An 18,304-nucleotide genomic window follows, 5' to 3' on the forward strand; every position below is an offset into this window, starting at 1 on the left:
TGCACAGGGGTTCCCATGCAAGTGGTGCTGCCCCAAACATGCACACTGCTCTGAGCTGCAGGCCTGCAGGCTGGGGGGTGGGAGCTGTACCCCCCTTCAGCAGCAGCGTGCCTCCCCCAGGGCTGCCGGGCAGGGGCGTGGGCCAGGGATGAGCCAGACTGTGGGGCAGAGGCACAGCCCCTATCAGCAGCCCCACACTGCACCCCCACACAACCCGCGGGCCCAGGGGCGCATGGAGCAGGCAGCTGCCGGTGGCAGAGCCACTGCACATGCTGGCAGCACGGCCAAGAGCTGCCTGTGATGCACGAGGCGAGGTGGCCCAGCTGCTCTGGGGACATGGTGCGACGTGAGGTATAGCAGCCAGGCGCCCAGGGACAGGGGAAAGAATGGAAACTGCACAGGCTGGCTGAGAGGATGCTCTGGGAGGCGGGGGTGCAGGGCCATGGCTGGCTGGCCCTGGAACCCCTGCCCGGGACCCCTGCCCAGCCCAGCATCAGCCAGCAGGTCGGTGCCCATGACACTGGCAGCTCTGCTCTGGGGCTGGGGGGGCTCTGCCTGCTGGACCCCCAGGCTGGAACACAGCTGTGTGTGCTGCTCAGCTCAGCCCCAGCACACCCCCACGGCACAGCTCTGCTGTACCCCCATGGCACAGCCCCGCTCACACCTCTGCGCCCGAGGCACCGCTGCCTCCCAACCTGCCCACCCTGGCCGGAGCACAGGACCGCCCCTGCCAGGGCCACGGGCGGCTGCTTCCCGGCTCTTTTCTTGCCCCAGGAGAGCAGCACATCCCCCGAGGCTCGCTGCAGACTCGGCAGCTCTGTGCACCACTGGCACCTGGCCAGCAGTCTCCAGCTCCAAGCGTGTCACCGTGGGGACACGTGGAGCCGTGGGCTACCCCAAACCACATGGAGCTGTGTGTCACCACAAGATGCTGGGAGCCATGAGTTACCCCAAAACGCCTGGAGCTGGGTGTCACCACAGGGACCTCATGGTGATGCCTGGAGCCATGTGCACGTGCACTGTGTGTCCCCGCAGCTGCCACGCAGGGCAGACACTTCTGCTCCGGGGGCTGCTGTCCTGCTGCACCCCATTCCTCGTGGGCTTTCACCTGAGAAGGGTCCCGGCAGGGCACACGCTGCTGCCCCCCCAGACCACGCTCCCTGCCAGCCCCATAGCGCTGCTCTGAGGGTGGCGGGGCAGCGTGCGGCCAGCCTTGCCTGCAGACACGAGCACCGGCTCGTGGAGGGGCCAGCACCAGCCCAGGGCCAGCACAACCCCGGGCAGCCCCACGCCGGGACTCCCCCTCCCCTGCCACTGAGCCAGGGCCCCCCCAGCTCACGCACCCCAACACTGGGACTGAACCCCTGAGCCAGGAGCAACCGCCCCCGGCGGGACGGACACCCGGAGCAGTGCCGGTGGCGGTGCCGGTGGCGGAGCGGGGGCCGGGCGGCGGCGGGGCCGGCCGGGCGGGGCGGCCCTTTGTTGCGAGCGGCGGGCGGAGCAGCCGGAGCCGCCCGGAGCCGCCCCGCCGCGGGCGGGAACCCCGGAGCCGCCTCCGCTGCCGGCGGGTCCCGCCGCACCCGCCGCCGAGCCGGTGAGCAGCGGGCGGGCGCGCCGGGCCGGGGGGAGCACTGGGCACGGGGGGGTGTGCAAGGGCTGTGCAAGGGGTGTGCACGGGCGGCTGCGTGCGAGGGGCGTGTCTGTGTGTGTGTGCACGATTCCTGCGAAGGGTCTTGTGCGGGTGTGCGGGGCTGTGCGGGGTGTGCATGTGCAGGGGTGTGTGTGTGTGTGTGTGTGTGTGTGTGGGTGGGTGTGTGCGTGTGTGTGTGTGCGTGTGTGTGTGTGTGTGCGTGCGTGTGTGTGTGTGCGTGTGTGTGTGTGCGTGCGTGCGTGTGCCCAGGGGCTGTGCACGGGTCTGCGTGTGCATGTGCACGGGGCTCCCTGAGGCGTGTGTGTGGTGAGGGTGGTGGAGGGGCTGGGACTGCGTGCACTGCGGGTGTGTGGGTGTGTGTGTGCTGGTAGCCCACCCGCTGCGTGGGGCTGTTCCCCGCGGGGGTGGTTCCAGGTGTGTGTTTGCCGTTTGGGCGGGGTGTGTTTTGCCCGTCAGCCTCCCTGGTGTGTTTACATATGTTGGGTGTGCGTTACGGCTGAGGGTGCGGAAGTGCACGCACAGCGTTCTGGATGTGTTGCAGGTTGCTCGTAGGAGGTCTGTGTGCACACTCAGGTAAGGGGCACATATGTGCATGGCGTGTCCCACGGGTGGACGTGCCACAGGCACTTGCAGGCTGCACACACGCTGTATGTCCCAGCATGCGGCCACTGCTCCTGACAGTGCTGTTGGGTGCCAAACAGCCCTTGGGCTTGGGGACACAGCAAAGTTGGAGCCACATGTGCTGTAGGGTCTCCCCGGTGATCCAGTGTCTGCTCCCCTGGTGCTGTGGCTGCTTTGGGGGTCTGGCACTGGTGAGTGGGGCCAAGGATACCAGCACTGGCTGGAGCTCTGTGGGGCCAGGGATGGTGGAGAGGGGGCCACACATCCCTGAGCCAGGACCCCAGGGTGCAGAAGTGCCTGCGCTTAGAACCCAACACGTCCCAGCCCTCCAAGGGTGCTTGCTGTCCCTGCTTTGCCCTGTGCCAGTAGTGCCCCACAAGCGGTGGAGACCCAGAGCACACCCTGTGTGTCCTGCAGTGTCCCAGGCAGGCAGTGTGCGGGTGCTTGCAGGTGCTGGCACTTATGGGGCGAAGGTGGCCCATAAGTGGGCCATAGTCCCATAGTCCCCAGAGCTGAGCCCGTCATCGTGCAGGAGCGTGGGGCAGAGGGGCGATGGCAGCAATGGGACGGATGCGTTTTGTGCGGTGCTGGGTAGGCTGGGTGCAGGGCCCCCATAGGGTGCCCTGCCCAGGGTGAAGAGGATGCTGTGGGGCAGCGTGGGGCTGGTGTGTGCTGCCCTCACACAGACTCCAGCACCCTCCAGAGGCACGGGGCAGCCAGGCTCCGTGTGCCTGCGGAGGGGCAGAGAGCAGGGCTGCAGGGTGGCAGGGCTGTGCCCATGGGATGGGGAGGCTGCCCTGGGCCCTGTGGGCACCCTGCGGTGCCCTGCCTGGCTGGCCATGTCCCCAGGCCCTGCACCAGGGCCAGCACCGGGCTTTGCCCTCCTGCGCCGCGGCTGGAGGCTGCCCCGGCCCCTTCCCTCATTCTGAGTGAGGCCTCTCCCTCGGGGCCACCAGCTGCCGGGTGCAGCGAAGCAGAGCAGAGCCAGTGTGCCTGCACCGCACTCCTCCCTGCCATGCCACCCACAGCTGTGCCGGCAGAGCCAGCCCGGCCATAGCAGGACGCGTGGTGTTCTCCGAGCGGCCGTGCGGAGCAGCTGGTCTGGGAGCATCTGTGCGTGAATCAGCAGGGCCTGTGCAGCTGCAGGTGTGCGTGCAAGCACGCTGCCGCTCTGCGCCTGTGCGCAGCCAGAGGAGGCTGTGGGTGGGGGGTCTGCCTGGTGTTGTCTGGCAGCTCCATGAGAGAGCCGAGCCGGGGGCGTGTGTGAGCCCCGGGAGATGTGGGTCGGGAGGAAGAGCTGGGATGCGTAGGCGGCGTGCGAGCCGGGTGCAGGCCTGTGAGCAGGGGATGTGCCTGCGCTGCTGCCTGCGCTGGGCAGGCTGCGGAAAGCAGGTGTGAGCATACAGGCAGCAGCAGCAGCAGCAGCAGCAGGGCGCATGCAGCCCCAGCGCTGCTCCTTGCAGGCAGCAGGACCACAACAGGGTGGAGGGTGCTGGTGTGGGAATTTGGTGCAGAAACCACTGCTCTGCCTGCCTGGTGACCCCAGGCCGTGGGTTTTGGTGCTGCCTGAGCCCAGCACCCTGAGCAGTTTCCCCATTGCAGACCACTGTTGCAGGCGCAGGTGGGCCAGGACATGGCAGGGCTGCTGCCCTCATGTGTGCAGGTACCTGCAGGGTTGCGCAGGACACGCACACGCCGTCCCGGCGCCTGCGCCCGTGCACCAGCAGGACGGGTGCTGCAGGGTGCCCCTGGCGTTGCCCCGTGCTGGCAGCCTGCGTGGGCAGGCAGAGGAGATAAATGGGAGTTTGTCGTAAACAGGCCAGGCTGCCAGCAGTGCTGGGGAGCGCCGCACAGGCTGTGCTTAAAGGCGCAGGCTCTGGCCTCGCTCCGCTGCCTGGTCGCTGCCCAGCCTGGGCCAGGGCCGCCCCCCTCTCCCACCACCCTGCCCAACTGCAGAGCAGCTGGCATCCCTGCGGGGGGTTCCTGTCGCTGCATGCCATCACACTGGGGTGCTGGCACAGCACACAGGTGATGGCCAGGTTGCCAGAACTCCCCCAGGGACCCCCGGGGTGCCATGGGGCCGTGGAGCCATGACTGCAGGGGTGTGTGTCTGCTCCCACCCCATGCATGGTGACGTGCCTGGTTCTGTGATGCAGAGCCCTGTCCCGTCTGGGGCACTTCCCGGGCAAAGGTGCTGATAAGGCAGGTGGAGCAGAGCCAGCAGCACTGTCCCCGGCCCAGGAAGGGACGTCAGCCTCCGGCAAGCACAGCGGGAGCAGGAAGGGAACCGAGCTGAGGAGGAAGGCAGGGCCCCCACCGGCAGCCCCAGCTCCTGGACGGCAGGTACAGCCCAGGCACCGTCCGGCAGTGCCGAACAGGTAGACTGTGGGCAAAGTCATCCCAAGAATGCGGGCACAGCTGTCCTGGGGCATGGGCACAGCTGTCCCAGGAGCGTGGGGAGTGTTTTCCCTGGGCAGGGTCTTGCGGGGAGCCTCACTGGTGGGGAGGCAATGGCCTGGGTTCTGTGGCCAGAGCTGGCCAAGCAGGGTGACATGGAGCTTTGCCCCACATCAGGAAGGCAGCTGCAGGGCAGCCCCAGCCCCAGGAGAGCTGCCTGCTGCAAGGAGAGACCCTTTCTCTCAGTTTCCATGGCAAAATAAGCAGCTGTCATTAATAACAGGTTGCCATGGCAATCGCTGGACGAGCAGGCAGTTCTCTGGGGTTTGCATGTGCTTCTGCAGGGGGTTGAGAGCTCTCCCTGCACACTGGCTGGGGTTCAGAGCCCACCATGGGCCCAGGCAGAGCATCCTGCCAAGCGCTACCTGCTCCTTGGCGTGCCCATGCCACCCAGCCCACTCTGGGACCATCCTCATCCAGGAGCCCCAGGGACAGGGCATTGGGGATGGCAGGGACGTGTCCCATGTACCTGGGTGCTGCCCTGTGTGGACACCCGTACCAGGAAGCTTTGCTCCATGGGGTGGGCTGGCACAGGCATCCCGCTGCCTGGCTGTGCTGCGCCCCGTGGGAGCCCGTCATTCCCGGGAGGGTACAGGGGGCGCTGGCTGTGCCCGGGCAGGGTCACAGCCCCCCGCAGGGAGCACAGTCTGCTGCACACGGAGAGTGGAGATAGAGCAAAGCTTGAGCTAAGGGGCTGTGGGAGCAGCAGCGCTCCCTGCGCAGCCATGGGTTGTGGCTGCAGCCTTGAGGCCGAACTGTCCCAGGACAGACATCCCTGGGACAGACATCCCCAGGCCAGCATTTCCTGGGACAGACATCCTCGGGACTCCTGCCCAGCTGGACCCCCGCTGCAGGGACTGTGGGTGCTGTGGAGACCCGCGGCTGCTGTTAGTGTATGAGACAAAGCACCAGCCCCTCCGGGACCGTGACTGGCTGCTGCTCGCTGGGACTGCGCGGGCGGGCACAGCCGCGTACGAGGGCGGGCAACGGGGGGATTCTCACAGCACCGGCTTCCCCACGAGGCCGCAATGCCCCGGGAGCGGGTCGGGGCGGAGCGGCCCCTGCGGGGAACCATCCGCCTCCTTTTCCGAACTGCCCGCCCCGCCCGGGGCACCGGCACGGCTCGGTACAGCCCGGCTCGGTACAGCTGGCCTGGGCGGGGTGCGTTACCCCCCCGCTCCGCTCCGCCCGGTCCCGCCCCGGTGCCCGAGCGGGCGGGCGGGCAGCCCCGGGGCCGGGGCGGGCGGGGGCGGTGCCGGGGCCGAGCCGAGCCGAGCCACCGCTGAGCCCCTCTCTCCGCAGGTCTGCAGAGCCCGGGCGGCTTCGCGGGAGGCGGCGGAGGCCCGGCCGGCCCGGCCCGGGATGGCGGCGCGGCCGGCGCTGCCCGTCCTGGCGCACTCGGTGCTGGCGGCTTTGCTGCTCTCGGCGGCGCAGGAGCCGGTCCCGCGGGTCAGCCTGTCCTACGGTGAGTGTCCGTCTGCCACGGTGAGTGTCCGCCGGCCTACCGGGAGGGTCTGCCCGCGGGGCTCCGGCGGGTCCTTTCCCCGGGGCGGCGGAGCATCCCGCCCAACCCCCCCGGGCTCCTCACGCCGCGGGACAGGGTGGCCCCGCGTGGAAACGCCTTGTGACAGCCGGCGGTGCTGAGCCTGCACAACACCCTACCGATCAGCCCGGCAAGCCGGGGCTCGTGTCCCGCCGAGGAGCTGGGGTGGCCGCGCTCCCCGGGGCGGGCAGGGGGGCGCAGGGCAGCGGGGCCCCCGGGCGGTGGAAGGAGCAGCCGGGGCTGGGGCTGTGCTGCCCGGACAGGCAGAGTGCTGGGCTGCAGGGCTGCACACACGGCAGTCAGGGAGCCAGGGGGCGGCACGATTCCCTGTGTTGGGACCTGCACCGAGGGTGTGAGTGGGTCTGGGGCACCCAGGGGTGCTCATGTCCCTGCACACTGGGCAGCAGTGGCAGCCACGTCCTGTGCGAGCATGGGATGGACTGAGCTGGCCACAGGGTTTAACCTGTGGCTTCATCCTTCTTGGGACTGCCGGGGCCTGCTGGCCCCCTCCACTCTCAGCTGTGTCCCTGGGCTCTGCACAGCCCCTTGCTGTGCTCTGCCTGGCTCCAGGCTGCTCTGGGACCCATCGCAGCCCCCATCAGCAGTGCAGTTCTGGCAGGGTTTGCTGCTCGGCCAGGGGAGGCAAGTGGGGAGCCTGGCCCACAGACCCCTCTTGCCCTGCACAGACCCCCAGCAGCTCTGTGGGATGGGTGAGCAGCAGAGCGCACTCCGCAGGCAGCTTGGGCTTGGCACCAGCAGTTACTGGAGCTTGTAGCATGATGGGGGCTGCCCATGTGTGTCTGGGCTGGCTTCACTGCTGGGAGAAGGTGGCTAAATCCAGCTGCCGCTGGCCAGCGGAGCCGTCCCGTGCTGGGCAGCCTGGGAGGGTGCAGTGGTTTGGGTCGGGCTGGCTCTGGCAACGAGACACGGGCAGCTGGGAGCTCTCCCTGGCTCCATGTGATTGCAGTTCGTTGGCGTGGACGTGGCTCCATCATGTGCTCCCATGACCGCTGGCCGCGGCTGTGGTGGCACCAGCAGATCTGTGACCCGCCAAGCTGGATGGGAGCCCCGGGAGCAGGACAGCCCAGCTCAGCGTCATGCCATGCTGTGCCACGCTGTGCCGAGCCACGCTGCCCGGGCCTGCCTGCACAGACCGGTTCTGCCCGAGCTCTGCCCACTGCAGAGGCTGCTTTGACTCCAGGGGCTGCAGCCCACGGGCTGTACCCGAGGATCCCGACCTGGACCTCAGGGCTGTCCCAGGGAGCCGGGGCACAGGCCGCCTGCTGTGCCAGCAGCAGCGTGTGCCCGGCCATGGCTCCCACGGAGCTGGCAAGTGTGGCCGTGTGGGGCTTGTGGTTGTTGGGAGGGAGGAGCTGGTGAGCTGCTCCCCTGGAAGCGCTGGATGTGCCTCCAGCAGGTTTGTCTGGAAGAAGCAGGTCTTGTCCTAACAGGTCCCCTGGCAGCCAGCACAGGCTCCTGCAGCTCCCCGGGCTGGGCCAGCTCTGTGGGGTGCAGGGGCCCCCGCTGCCCCTGTGCTGGGGCTGTGCCCACTGTGGGGGCATCACCCTGGTGCTGGGGCACAGGACCCTCCACTGGACAATGCCCTGGGGTCAGCAGGAGAGCCGGGGTGGGTGCTGGGCCAGGGGCCAGTGGAGACCCCAGGGATGGGGAGATGCTTCCCCATTCTGCAGCAGCCAGGGCTCATGGAGAGACAGGGGGAGGAGCAGGGTCTGTCCCCACAGTAATGCTGGCATCACAGCACCTCAGGTCCTCACTGTAGCTTGCACCGAGCTGGGGTTGGCAGGAGCCCCGGGCTGTCCCGGCAGGGATCTGGGAGCAGGCAGGGGGTCAGGGGAGGTCGGGACGTCCCTGGGGCACGGGGGGGTCAGGGGTGAGGGAGTTGGCAGTGTGAGTCAGCCCGACGTGTCCCGCTGACACAGCTGGGCGGCTGATTCACAGCAGCTGCAGGAAAGCAGAGCAGGGAAAGCAGAGGAAGGGCTTCCTGGGCCCAGCCACCCACACGGGACAGGGACAGGCAGCGCGGGTGCCTGTGACTCAGCTGGCTCTGGCAGCCTCTGCCCCAGTGTCTGGCACAGGCAGCCACCAGAGCCGCCTGTGCACCGGGGTGGGCAGCTGGTCCCAGCACCCGTCTCCCTGCCAGGGGCCGGTGGGCTTGGGGTCCCTGCGGGGCTGGGCTGAGGCCAGGGCTGCGTGTGGCTGGGCAAGCGCAGACCTGGCTGCAGTGCCCAGTGCCAGGCAGGACGGCTGTGGTGTCCTGGGGCCAACCTGTGGCTGGACAAGGTGGCCGCTGGTGCTGGCAGCAGCGGTGCTGCCCTCGGTGCTGTAGTGGCGGTGCATGGCTCCCTGAAGTGTGGTGCCACGTGTGTCTGGCTCCGTGGGCAGAGCCACATCCAGTCCTGGCAGCTCTGTGCAGTGGCACAGCCAAGGTGGGATCCGAGGGCACTGGTGCCCGGCAGAGGGGCCAGGAGCGACCTGTGACGCGGGGCCATGGGCGTTAGTGCTGACCCGCACAGGCTGTGCGGGGCTGACACCCATCACTCTCCCTCCCCAGACTCAGCCGAGCGAGTTGTGCAGCGGTTCGAGGTGCCTGGCGTGTCCAACTACACAACCCTGCTGCTGAGCCCGGACAGCGGCACCCTCTACCTGGGGGCACGCGAGATGCTCATCGCCGTCAATACTAGCCACTTCCATCCTGGGGCACCGGCTCGCAGGGTGAGCCCACAGACAGGGGCTGAGTCCCGCATGGGACAACAGAGCCCCTGGGCTGGGCTGGGGCTGGGTTGTCCCTGCGGAAGAAAAGGGGACACCAAGCCAGCACTGGTGTCCCAGGCAGAGCGGTGCTCTGGCCCAGCCACTGTCTGCCTCGCAACCCTCTTGGGGTGGGGAGGACATTGATGCTGGGGGCAGGAGATGGGCTCTGTCGCGGTCGGTTGTGACACAGGACTCCCTGTGACTGTCCCCTCCCTGCAGCTGCCATGGGGCGCAGATGAGGAGAAGAAGAGGCAGTGCGTGTTCAAGGGCAAGGACCCCCAGGTGAGCCCCGCAGGTGCTGGGGGGCTGTGGTGGGGGCAGGCAGGGGGCTGAGCCAGGTCCTCTCGCCCTGCAGAGGGACTGTCACAACTACATCAAGATGCTGCTGCAACTGAACAGCACCCACCTCTACACCTGCGGGACCTGCGCCTTCAGCCCGGCCTGCGCCTACATCGTGAGCACGGGGAGCAGGGCTAGGGGCTGCGGTGCCACGGGGAGTACGGGCTCCTCTCTGCCATCCAGGCCCCGTGATGGGGGTCCTGGACACAGGGGCAGGTGCTGGCAGTGCTGCCAGCTCACAGTCCGGTTTTGTTGCAGAATGTGCAGCACTTCAGCCTGGAGCGAGACGCATCGGGGAAGGTGCTGCTGGAGGACGGGAAGGGACGCTGCCCCTTCGACCCTGAGTACCGCTCCACGGCCGTCATGGTCGGTAAGGCACGCTGCCCCGGGCCACGCCAGGGGAGACCAGCGCGGAGCCCAGCGGGGCGCAGGGCTGTGCCGCACGGCGTGTGCCGGGTCCCAGCGGGAGCGTCTCTTTGGCAGATGGCGAGCTCTACGCCGGGACTGTCAGCAACTTCCAGGGCAACGAGCCCACCATCTACCGCAGCCAGGAGAGCCGCATCGCCCTCAAGACAGAGAATTCCCTCAACTGGCTGCAGGGTGAGAGCTGGGGCTGGCATGGTGGGTCGGGGTGTCCGTCCCGCAGGGTGGGGGCCAGTCCTGGTGGCGGGGCAATGCTGAGGTGCCTGTCCCCCCAGACCCAGTCTTCGTGGGCTCAGCCTACCTGCAGGAGAGCCTGCCCGCTGGCAACCCCGAGGGTGACGACGACAAGGTCTACTTCTTCTTCAGTGAGACCGGCAAGGAGTTCGACTACTTTGAGAACACCATCGTCTCCCGCATCGCGCGCGTCTGCAAGGTGGGCGCAGGGCAGAGGGGGTGTGTGCTGGGGGGCTGTGGCCAGGATGTCACTCACTGCTGGGGCAGGGGGGACATGGGACCACCCTAAGCACCTTTGCCTGCTGGTTCCTGGACACCTCAGGAAGGGGCAGTTACAGCTCTGTAGTGCCCAGCCCAGGGCTGTGGCTCAAGGCCGCTGCTCCTGCTGGCCCCATTGGTGACAGTGGCCCTTCCCCATCTCCTCTACCCCTTGCCAGAGGGGACATGAGCCCCGTCCTCCTCTCGGCCTGTGTTTCCCTTCCCCTGGGCACCTCGGGCGCTGTTTTGCTTGTGCCTCCCCAACACCGGGGCTGCTCCCTGGGGCCTGGGCACGGCTGTATGGATGGACAGACAGCCCAGCTCTGCTCGCCCAGCCCCGTGGGCTCCCCGCTACCGGGCAGCCACGGCATCGCACCCTGACCCGCTTTGCCATGCAGGGGGACCAGGGTGGGGAGCGCGTGCTGCAGCGGCGCTGGACAACCTTCCTGAAGGCGCAGCTGCTCTGCTCGCACCCCGAGGATGGCTTCCCCTTCAACGTGCTGCAGGACATCTTTGTGCTCACTCCGGGGGAGCTGCGCTGGAGGGAGACACTTTTCTACGGGGTCTTCACCTCGCAGTGGTGAGCAGCTGGGGGGACCCAGGAGCGCTGCCTGTGGCACTGTGGGGCGGGCGGTCGGGAGCTGCAGTTCAGCTCCGGCCATGCTCAGGTTCCCAAGGTGGCGCAGCAGGCTTGGTGGAGCCAGGGTCCTGATCCTGCTGTGGGCTTTGCCTTTCCCCTGCCAGGAACAAGGGCGGGCTGGGCAGCTCGGCTGTCTGCGCCTTCCCCATGCACAGCGTGCAACGCGCCTTTGGTGGGCTCTACAAGGAGGTGAACCGCGAGACGCAGCAGTGGTACACGGACACCGGCCCTGTGCCAGAGCCCCGGCCAGGCACGGTATGTGCCTTCTCAGTGCCTGCCTGGTGCAGGACACGGGGCAGCCCCTTGTGCTCTCCCGGTCCTGGCAGCCACCGCAGCACGACCACTTGGCTACCTGCTGCCCCGAGCCCTGGCCAAGCCTCCTCCTCTCTCCCCAGTGCATCACCAGCCACACGCGGCACCTGAAGATCAACTCGTCCCTCCAGATGCCGGACCGGGTGCTGAACTTCATCAAGGACCACTTCCTGATGGACAGCCCTGTGCGCAGCCAGCCGCTGCTGCTGCAGAGCCGCCTGCGCTACCAGCAGATCGGCGTCCACCGCGCACAGGGCCTCCACGGCACCTATGATGTGCTGTTCCTCGGCACAGGTGAGTGCGGGCGCCGGCTGCCACGGGGCAGGCGCTGGTGCCTTGTGTGTCCCAGGCCCTGCTCAGCACAGCCCTGGTGTTTGCAGATGATGGGCGGTTGCACAAGGCCGTGCGGGTGGACCATGGAGTGCACATCATCGAGGAGATCCGCCTCTTCCCCGCTGGGCAGCCTGTGCTGCAGCTGTTGCTGGACCAGAACCAGGTGGGAGCTGGGCACGGGAACAGCAGGGCTGGACGGGGGGGATGCTGTGGGCTCAGCCTGCGTGGGGGCCAGGGAGGGCTGGGCTGCACAGGAGCCAACCCCGCTGCATGGCTCTGGGGCCACTGCTGACCCCGCTGTCTCCCCTCCCGCAGGGCCTGGTCTATGCAGCCACCTACAGGGCCGTGGCTCAGGTGCCCTTTGCCAACTGCAGCCTGTACCGCAGCTGTGGAGAGTGTGTGCTGGCGCGGGACCCCTTCTGTGCCTGGAGCCGGGGTGCCTGCCGCAGGGCCAGCCTTCGCTCCCCTGCACACCCACAGTGAGTGGTGCACCCCTTCTTTGTCCCCTACACCCTGCAGCACCCCGCAGCACCTTGCTGCCCTGACTCCTCTCTGTCCGCAGGCTCTGGGCACAGGACATCGAGGATGCTGACACGGAGCGGCTGTGCCAGCCGGCCAACACCTCCCAGCCCCGGCCCCGCGTCCTCCTGCCCCCAGGTGAGCTGTGGTGGCTGCCATGGGGCTGCAGCCACTGCCGGCCTGGGGTGTCCTGGGGGCTCCCACACATCCCAGGCTTCCACTCAGCACCCCCATCCCTCCTGCCCCCGGCTGGGATCCCCACAGCCTTGCTGACGTCCCTGTCAATTCTTTCCACAGCCTCAGGTGCCCCATGCCAGCGGGTGCAGCTGCCACCAAACGCGGTGCGGCCGCTGCCGTGCCAGCTGCTCTCCAACTTGGCGTCACGGCGCTGGCTGCACGACGGGGCCCCCGTCAATGGCTCCTACCTGGTGCTGCCCGACGGAGCCCTCATCCTGGTGGGCAGCCCTGAGCGGGCAGGCACCTACGAGTGCTGGTCGCTGGAGGAAGGCTTCCGCAAGCTGATGGCCAGCTACTGCGTGGGCGTGCAGGAGCCAGCCCGCAGGCCACCAGAGCCCGGCAGGAGGGGGGACGCCGGCCGGGACAGCCTGGAGACCGTCAGCACGTCCCGGAGCACCTCAGCAGTGGGCAGCGCCGCAGCGCAGCTGGATGGCAAGACCTACTGGACCGAGTTCCTGGTGATGTGTGTGCTCTTCGCTACCGCCGTTCTCGTGCTGGCCCTCTTCCTGCTGCACCGGCACCACGACAGCATGAAGACCTTGCTGGAGCCCAGTGACCCTGGCCGGCACCAGAAGCCACCCCGCAAGCCGGTGGAGAGCCTGCCCCTGAATGGCAGCAACTTGCCCAGTGCTGCGCCCGAGCACAAGGGCTACCAAGCGCTGCAGGACAACTACATTGTCAGCACCCCTGTGCACGAGCCCCCGGGCCCCCCACGTGCCTTCTCCGAATCGGAGAAGAGACCCCTCCATGTCCGGGACAGCTTCGTGGAGGTGTCCCCCGCCTGCCAAAGACCCCGGGTGCGCCTGGGCTCTGAGATCCAGGACTCGGTGGTGTGACAGGGACAAGAACTGAGAGCCGAGCCCTCACCCACAACTGCCTCTGCTCTGCTGAGCCTCGCCGGACCGCAGTGCCGCGTCCGGGGTCCGTGTTGTCTGTGTATGCATGCCCGGAGCCTGCGCCCGCTGCGGCACCCACCTGGCCTGCGGCACCGGCCCCGTGTGCCCCATCAGGGTTTGGCTTCCCTGGGAGCTCCTTTGGCATCGCTGGGGCTGCTCCGGCCCCACTCCCGGGGTCGGTGCTGGTGTGAGGGGTACGCGGGGACCCACGTGCCTTCCAGGGACGTGTGGGACTTTTCCCCAGCCTGGCATCCCCACCACAGGGACACAGCGCCCAGCTCAGGCTGCTGGTGCGGCCTCAGCTCTGCTGGTGCCATGAGGCCCCAGTTGCCTCTATGCAGAGGGCAAGAAGGGGCAGCCGCAGCCCCCCTTTGCCCCGACCCACTGTGACGTCCTGCTGCGGGACCCGGAGCCACACGTGCAGCTGGGCAGTGCTGGTGCAGTGACCTGCAGCATGTGCTGTGTCTGTGCTTGGTTCGTTTTTAATACGTTGAAAATGTGAATCGTGTCCCGGGGAAGAGAGGGGGGGTGGCGCTCACCCCATGTTGGGCTGGGCAGCGACTCATCTCTGTGTCCCCGTGTGCGTGTGCAGAAACGTCTGTGGTTTTTATATAAAGTCAGGTGTCTCCTTTGGACACGTGTGCTGCTGCGCGGGGCTGCGTGCTGACCGTGTCTGGGTGGCCCCATGGAGAGGAAACATGTCTGGCACTCGCAGTGCTCAGGAGAAAAACCTGCCCAGTTGTTTGTGGCGCTGTGTGTTGGTCGGATCTCCTGCAGACTGTGAAGTCCCTGCGTGTGTGGCCGAGCGCGGGGCCCTTTGGGAGGTGGCTGTGCCCTTGCCATGCTGCTACGAGGGCCAGCGGGTCCTGTGACCCCCGTAAAGGTGGAGACAGAGCAGAGTGGCCCCCACAGCGGGGGAAGCTGCAGAGTGATGGGCGATACTATCCCAGCACCGTGAGAAGTGGCGGAAGGCGGAGGTGACCGGGAGGTGCCTGGGGCTGGGAGTGAGGCAGCCCAGGACTGGGGTGCTGTGCTGCACGTAGGACCCTGCTGGCAGCCCCAGGAGAGCAGGTCCCTCTCCCCATCCTGCACACCTGCAGGCAGACCCCAGCCACTTTTCCATGACAGCTGGGACCAGGACGTGCGTGCGGCGCCGTTTGGGAGCCCTTGTCCCTGGGAAGCGCCGGCAGCGCAGGATGTGGAGCAGTGAGCTCCACGCTGGGCTGCATGTCAGGACAGGCTCCCCCAGGGACCAGTGCTGCCTTGCTCCTGGCTGGACCAGCACACCAGCCAGCCTGCCCGGCCTGTTCTGGGACATCAAAAAAGCCACCGCAGGCGTTGGCTGGTGCTGTGCCAGCAGACACGGCCCCGGGGCCACAGGGGCTGTGGCACAGATAGCATCAGCACCGCGGGGCACCGAGCTGGAAGGGCCAGCACTGCTGGGAGCAGGAGCAGGTACATGAGAAATGGCCGCACCAGCACCTGGCACAGCCGCCAGCTGCTCCACCCAGCGTGGGTGCTGCCGTGAGGCTAGACAAACCCTGGGCACCAGCGGGTGATACCGCAGCCCCGACATTGCCCTGCGGAGCGGCTCCAGCAAGGAGGCTGCCGGCATGGTGGGGAGCGTGGCCGGGGGCAGGCAGGGCCGGGGCAGGCAGGGCTGATGCAGGCAGGGCCGGGGCAGGCAGGGCTGATGCAGGCAGGGCTGTTGCCCACAGCTGGCAGTGGGCCAGGGCCAGGCCTGCTGGCTGAACAGACACAAAGGTCTCTGGCGCTGCCCGCAGTGGAAGTGGCTGCTCGCCTGCCCTGGATTTCCCTTTGTGCCTCTTGCTCCAGGGCCGAGCTCTTTGTGTGGCGCCCGCTGGGAACAGTGCTTGGTTTGAGCGGAGGGAGGTGGCTCACGGAAGGGGCTGTCACCATGCAGGACGTGGGACCTGTCCCCGGAGCTGCTGGCATGGAAGCAGAGGGGCCTGGCAGGGGGCCGTGTCCCTAGCACCCTCATGGTACTGGTCCTGCTGCGCTGCCGGAGCCCCCTCTTCGTCCCCACAGCCAGACAAAGGCAGCACAGAGTGAGGGTGAAACCAGAGCCCTTTATTTGTGTCCTTGCAGGAGCAGGGGGAGGAAGGGGCTGGGACAGAGCTGCTGCTGAGCCCAAGCCAGTGAGGGGACAGAGAGGAGAAGGAGAGCAGAGCCTGAGTGGTGCTGCGCCGCACCGGCCAGGGCAGGATGGTGTCCTGTGTCCTGGGGGGACAGTGCTCCTGCTGGGATGGCACAGCTGCAGTGCCATGGGGTTATTGCACAGAGAAAGGATCCACATTTGGGTTATTGCTCAGACAAAGGATCCATGTTTGGGTTATTGCTCAGAGAAAGGGATCCACGTTTGGGTTATTGTTCAGAGAAATGGATCCACATTTGGGTTATTGCTCAAAGAATCCATGTTGCAGCAGGGAGGTCCTCAGAAAGCTGTGGGAGCCAGGCAGGGCCTTGGCTGGGCAGCAGCTCCCTGCCTGCTCATGGAAGGCACGAATTGGTACTGCGGGCAGAGAGGGGCCAGGAGCAGCTCCATGTGTCTCCCCCCCGCCCACAGAGCTGCCCCTGGTTTGCATAGGGAGATAAAATCTGCTCCTGGCAGAGTGGCTGCAGGCACAGCAGCTTCCTGGGGCCCTGCTCTCAGGGCAGCAGGAGTGTGTCCTGCCCAAGGCACTGCGGACGGTGAGGAGCGCGGCCGCCGCCGCTCTGCTTGCGAGAAGAGGAAATGTTCTGGGAGCACGAAGAGCTGTGGCAGCCAGAGGAGTGGTTGTGCCGCAGAGCCGCAGGGCTCTCACAGGATAATCTTGAAGGAGCTGCAAGAGACACTGCAGGTTCTGCACCTCCTCGCTGGGTTGCACGCGTTTTGCGAGCACCCAGCACTACGGGGACGGTCACCCTGTGCAGATGAGGCTCTGCAGAGCAGGCAGGGGCTGCAGTTCCCTCTGCTGTTATGGGAGACCTCACACAGGTCACCTCATGTTACAGGCACCATGAGCTCTGCCCCAATGTAGTGACCAGGGCAGGTGAACCCCCTGCGAGGCCCTGGGACAGGCTATGCTGCCACAGACCACGGTACCTGGCGAAGTCCGGGGAGCGGGAGATGACGTGCTGGAACTCGGAGAGGTTGATGGTGCCGTCCTTGTCGATGTCAGACTCTTCCAGGATCTGGCAGGGAGGGATAGGTGAGCCCTGGCTGGGACTGAGCAGCAGCCCGTGCCCAGCCCAAGGCTGCTCACATTTTGGATGAGCTGCTCCATCTCCATGTTGCTCAGCCGGGACTCCTCGCCTTGCCCAGTCAGACAGTTCACCAGTTTCTCCAGGTCTTTTCTGTCCAGAGTCCCATCGTCATCAAAGTCTTTTGGAAGAGGAAAGTTACATTTCAGCAGGTCCACAGCGACCCCAGAGAGTCACGAGCACGCACTCACAGTTGGCAAGGGCCTGGGTGGCCTGAGGACACAGCAGGCTCCACACTGCACGCCTCGCTGCGTGCTGTGATGCCAAACCTGCAGTTCCCACAGAAAATTCCTAAAGCCACCGTCCCTGTGGGCGCCCTGAGGACACTGCCAGCCCTCACAAACAAGGATCTGTCCCTGCCCCAAGGTGTGGGGACCCCAGGACATGGCATCTGCCCCCAGGCTTACCAAATATGCGGAAGGCATAGTGGGATTTGATGTCCGAGGTAGCAGAGTCGCTGAAGACGCTCAGCATATCAAGGAAGTCTTCAAAGGACATACTGTCATCCCCATCCTCTGAGGTGGAGAACACATGGCAGATGCGGTGCTGGAAGGGGTTTGCCTGCCGACACAGAGCAGCTCGGGGCAGGGCTGGCAGGGCCGGGCTGTTCCGAGGCAGCAGACACTGGCTGCAGGCTGGTGCCAACCCTGCGCCCTCAAACAGCTGCCCCAGTGCCCCCAGTGAGTCACACACAGTGGGACCGTCCCTGCCCTGTGCCTCCTGCACAGTAGGGATCTCCGGGATCCTCCATGGCACAGCGAGGACGCGGAAGCTGTTTGTTGGCACAGCTGCTGTGCGGTAAGTGAATGTCACATCGAGGGCAGAGCACCGGGGCAAGTAAACAGGGCCCTGCCCAAACACGCCCAGACAAAGGGAGCAGTAGCGAGTCCTGCATGCCCAGCACCGTACCCGCAGCTCAGGCAGCGTCAGGATCTGGCTCTTGGGAATGCGTGCGGAGCAGACGTTCACCCTCTCCTCCTTTGGCAGCAGCGCACTGAACCTCTTGTAGGCACTTGAAGAGGCAAGAACAAGAGATGCTCTGTGGCATGAGAGGCAGCCCAGGGCTGCGCAGAGCGGACAGCCCGTTCCCCGCAGCTCCTGCCAGAACCAGACCGGGGGGTCCCGCACTGGCAGCGCCTGCGCCGCTGCTCCCGGACACCAGCGGCCGCGGCACGGAGAGGAACCGGCCGGGCTGGCCGCCGAGGGCCGGGACTGCAGGGGGCAGGAGCTGCCTCCCGGCCGGCCCCGCAGCCAGCACCGGCCCGGCCCGCACCCCGCGCCACCGGCCGCACCCGCAGCCCTGTGCCCGCTGAAGCTCCGGCGGCCGGTGACGGCCTAGCCGGGGATCGACACCGAGCGGCTCCTTCCCGCAGCCGGGCCGGCTCCCCCGGCAGAGGTGAACCCCGGTGGGGACCGAGAGGGAGCTGGGGGATCCCGGGGGGGCCCGGGCAGCCCCCCCGGCCGTACTCACAGCAGGATCTCCTGCTTGCTCAGGAACGTCAGCTCCTGCGGGGAGAGCGCGGGTCAGCGCCGGGCGGGCACGGGGGCGGAGCGCCCCAGCTCCGGGACCCTTGGCCTCCGGGCACCCTTGCCCCAGGGTAACGCCGTGACCCCCGGTGCCGGTCCCGGTGTCCCCGCACCTGGTACTCGCGCAGCGCCTCGCTCGGCAGCAGGCTGGCCGAGCCCCCCATGGCGGCCCGCGCCGCTTCCGCCTCGCACGTCACTCTGCCGCTGCCATGGCAACGCCCCTCCCCGCCCCCGCCGCGAACGCCCCGCCCACCTGCGCCACGCAGCCGCGCGCGCAT

General features: G+C 67.2%; 2 protein-coding genes across 2 annotated transcripts; one reads left to right on the plus strand and one right to left on the minus strand.

Moving 5' to 3' along the window:
• The first annotated feature begins 1,524 nt into the window (after window positions 1-1,524).
• SEMA4B (semaphorin 4B) lies at window positions 1,525-13,969 on the plus strand. Its single transcript, XM_082060696.1, has 15 exons — window positions 1,525-1,594; window positions 6,032-6,194; window positions 8,845-9,005; window positions 9,264-9,326; window positions 9,400-9,498; window positions 9,642-9,753; window positions 9,867-9,983; window positions 10,082-10,239; window positions 10,697-10,878; window positions 11,043-11,193; window positions 11,334-11,544; window positions 11,631-11,746; window positions 11,899-12,062; window positions 12,146-12,240; window positions 12,400-13,969. The coding sequence occupies exons 2-15, from the start codon at window positions 6,092-6,094 to the stop codon at window positions 13,173-13,175; spliced, it is 2,508 nt and encodes an 835-aa protein (XP_081916822.1). The 5' UTR covers window positions 1,525-1,594; window positions 6,032-6,091; the 3' UTR covers window positions 13,176-13,969.
• Window positions 13,970-15,305: 1,336 nt separating this feature from the next.
• Window positions 15,306-18,253, minus strand: CIB1 (calcium and integrin binding 1). The gene is made up of 7 exons (XM_082060728.1): window positions 18,140-18,253; window positions 17,971-18,005; window positions 17,409-17,511; window positions 16,907-17,060; window positions 16,502-16,620; window positions 16,342-16,430; window positions 15,306-16,078 (listed from the first exon to the last, which is right to left on the minus strand). Exons 1-7 carry the CDS (start codon window positions 18,188-18,190, stop codon window positions 16,057-16,059), a joined length of 573 nt encoding a protein of 190 aa, XP_081916854.1. The 5' UTR covers window positions 18,191-18,253; the 3' UTR covers window positions 15,306-16,056.
• Window positions 18,254-18,304: the final 51 nt, after the last annotated feature.

This window comes from Streptopelia decaocto (assembly GCF_964273445.1).
Source record: "Streptopelia decaocto genome assembly, chromosome: 9".
Taxonomy (NCBI): Eukaryota; Metazoa; Chordata; class Aves; order Columbiformes; family Columbidae; genus Streptopelia; species Streptopelia decaocto.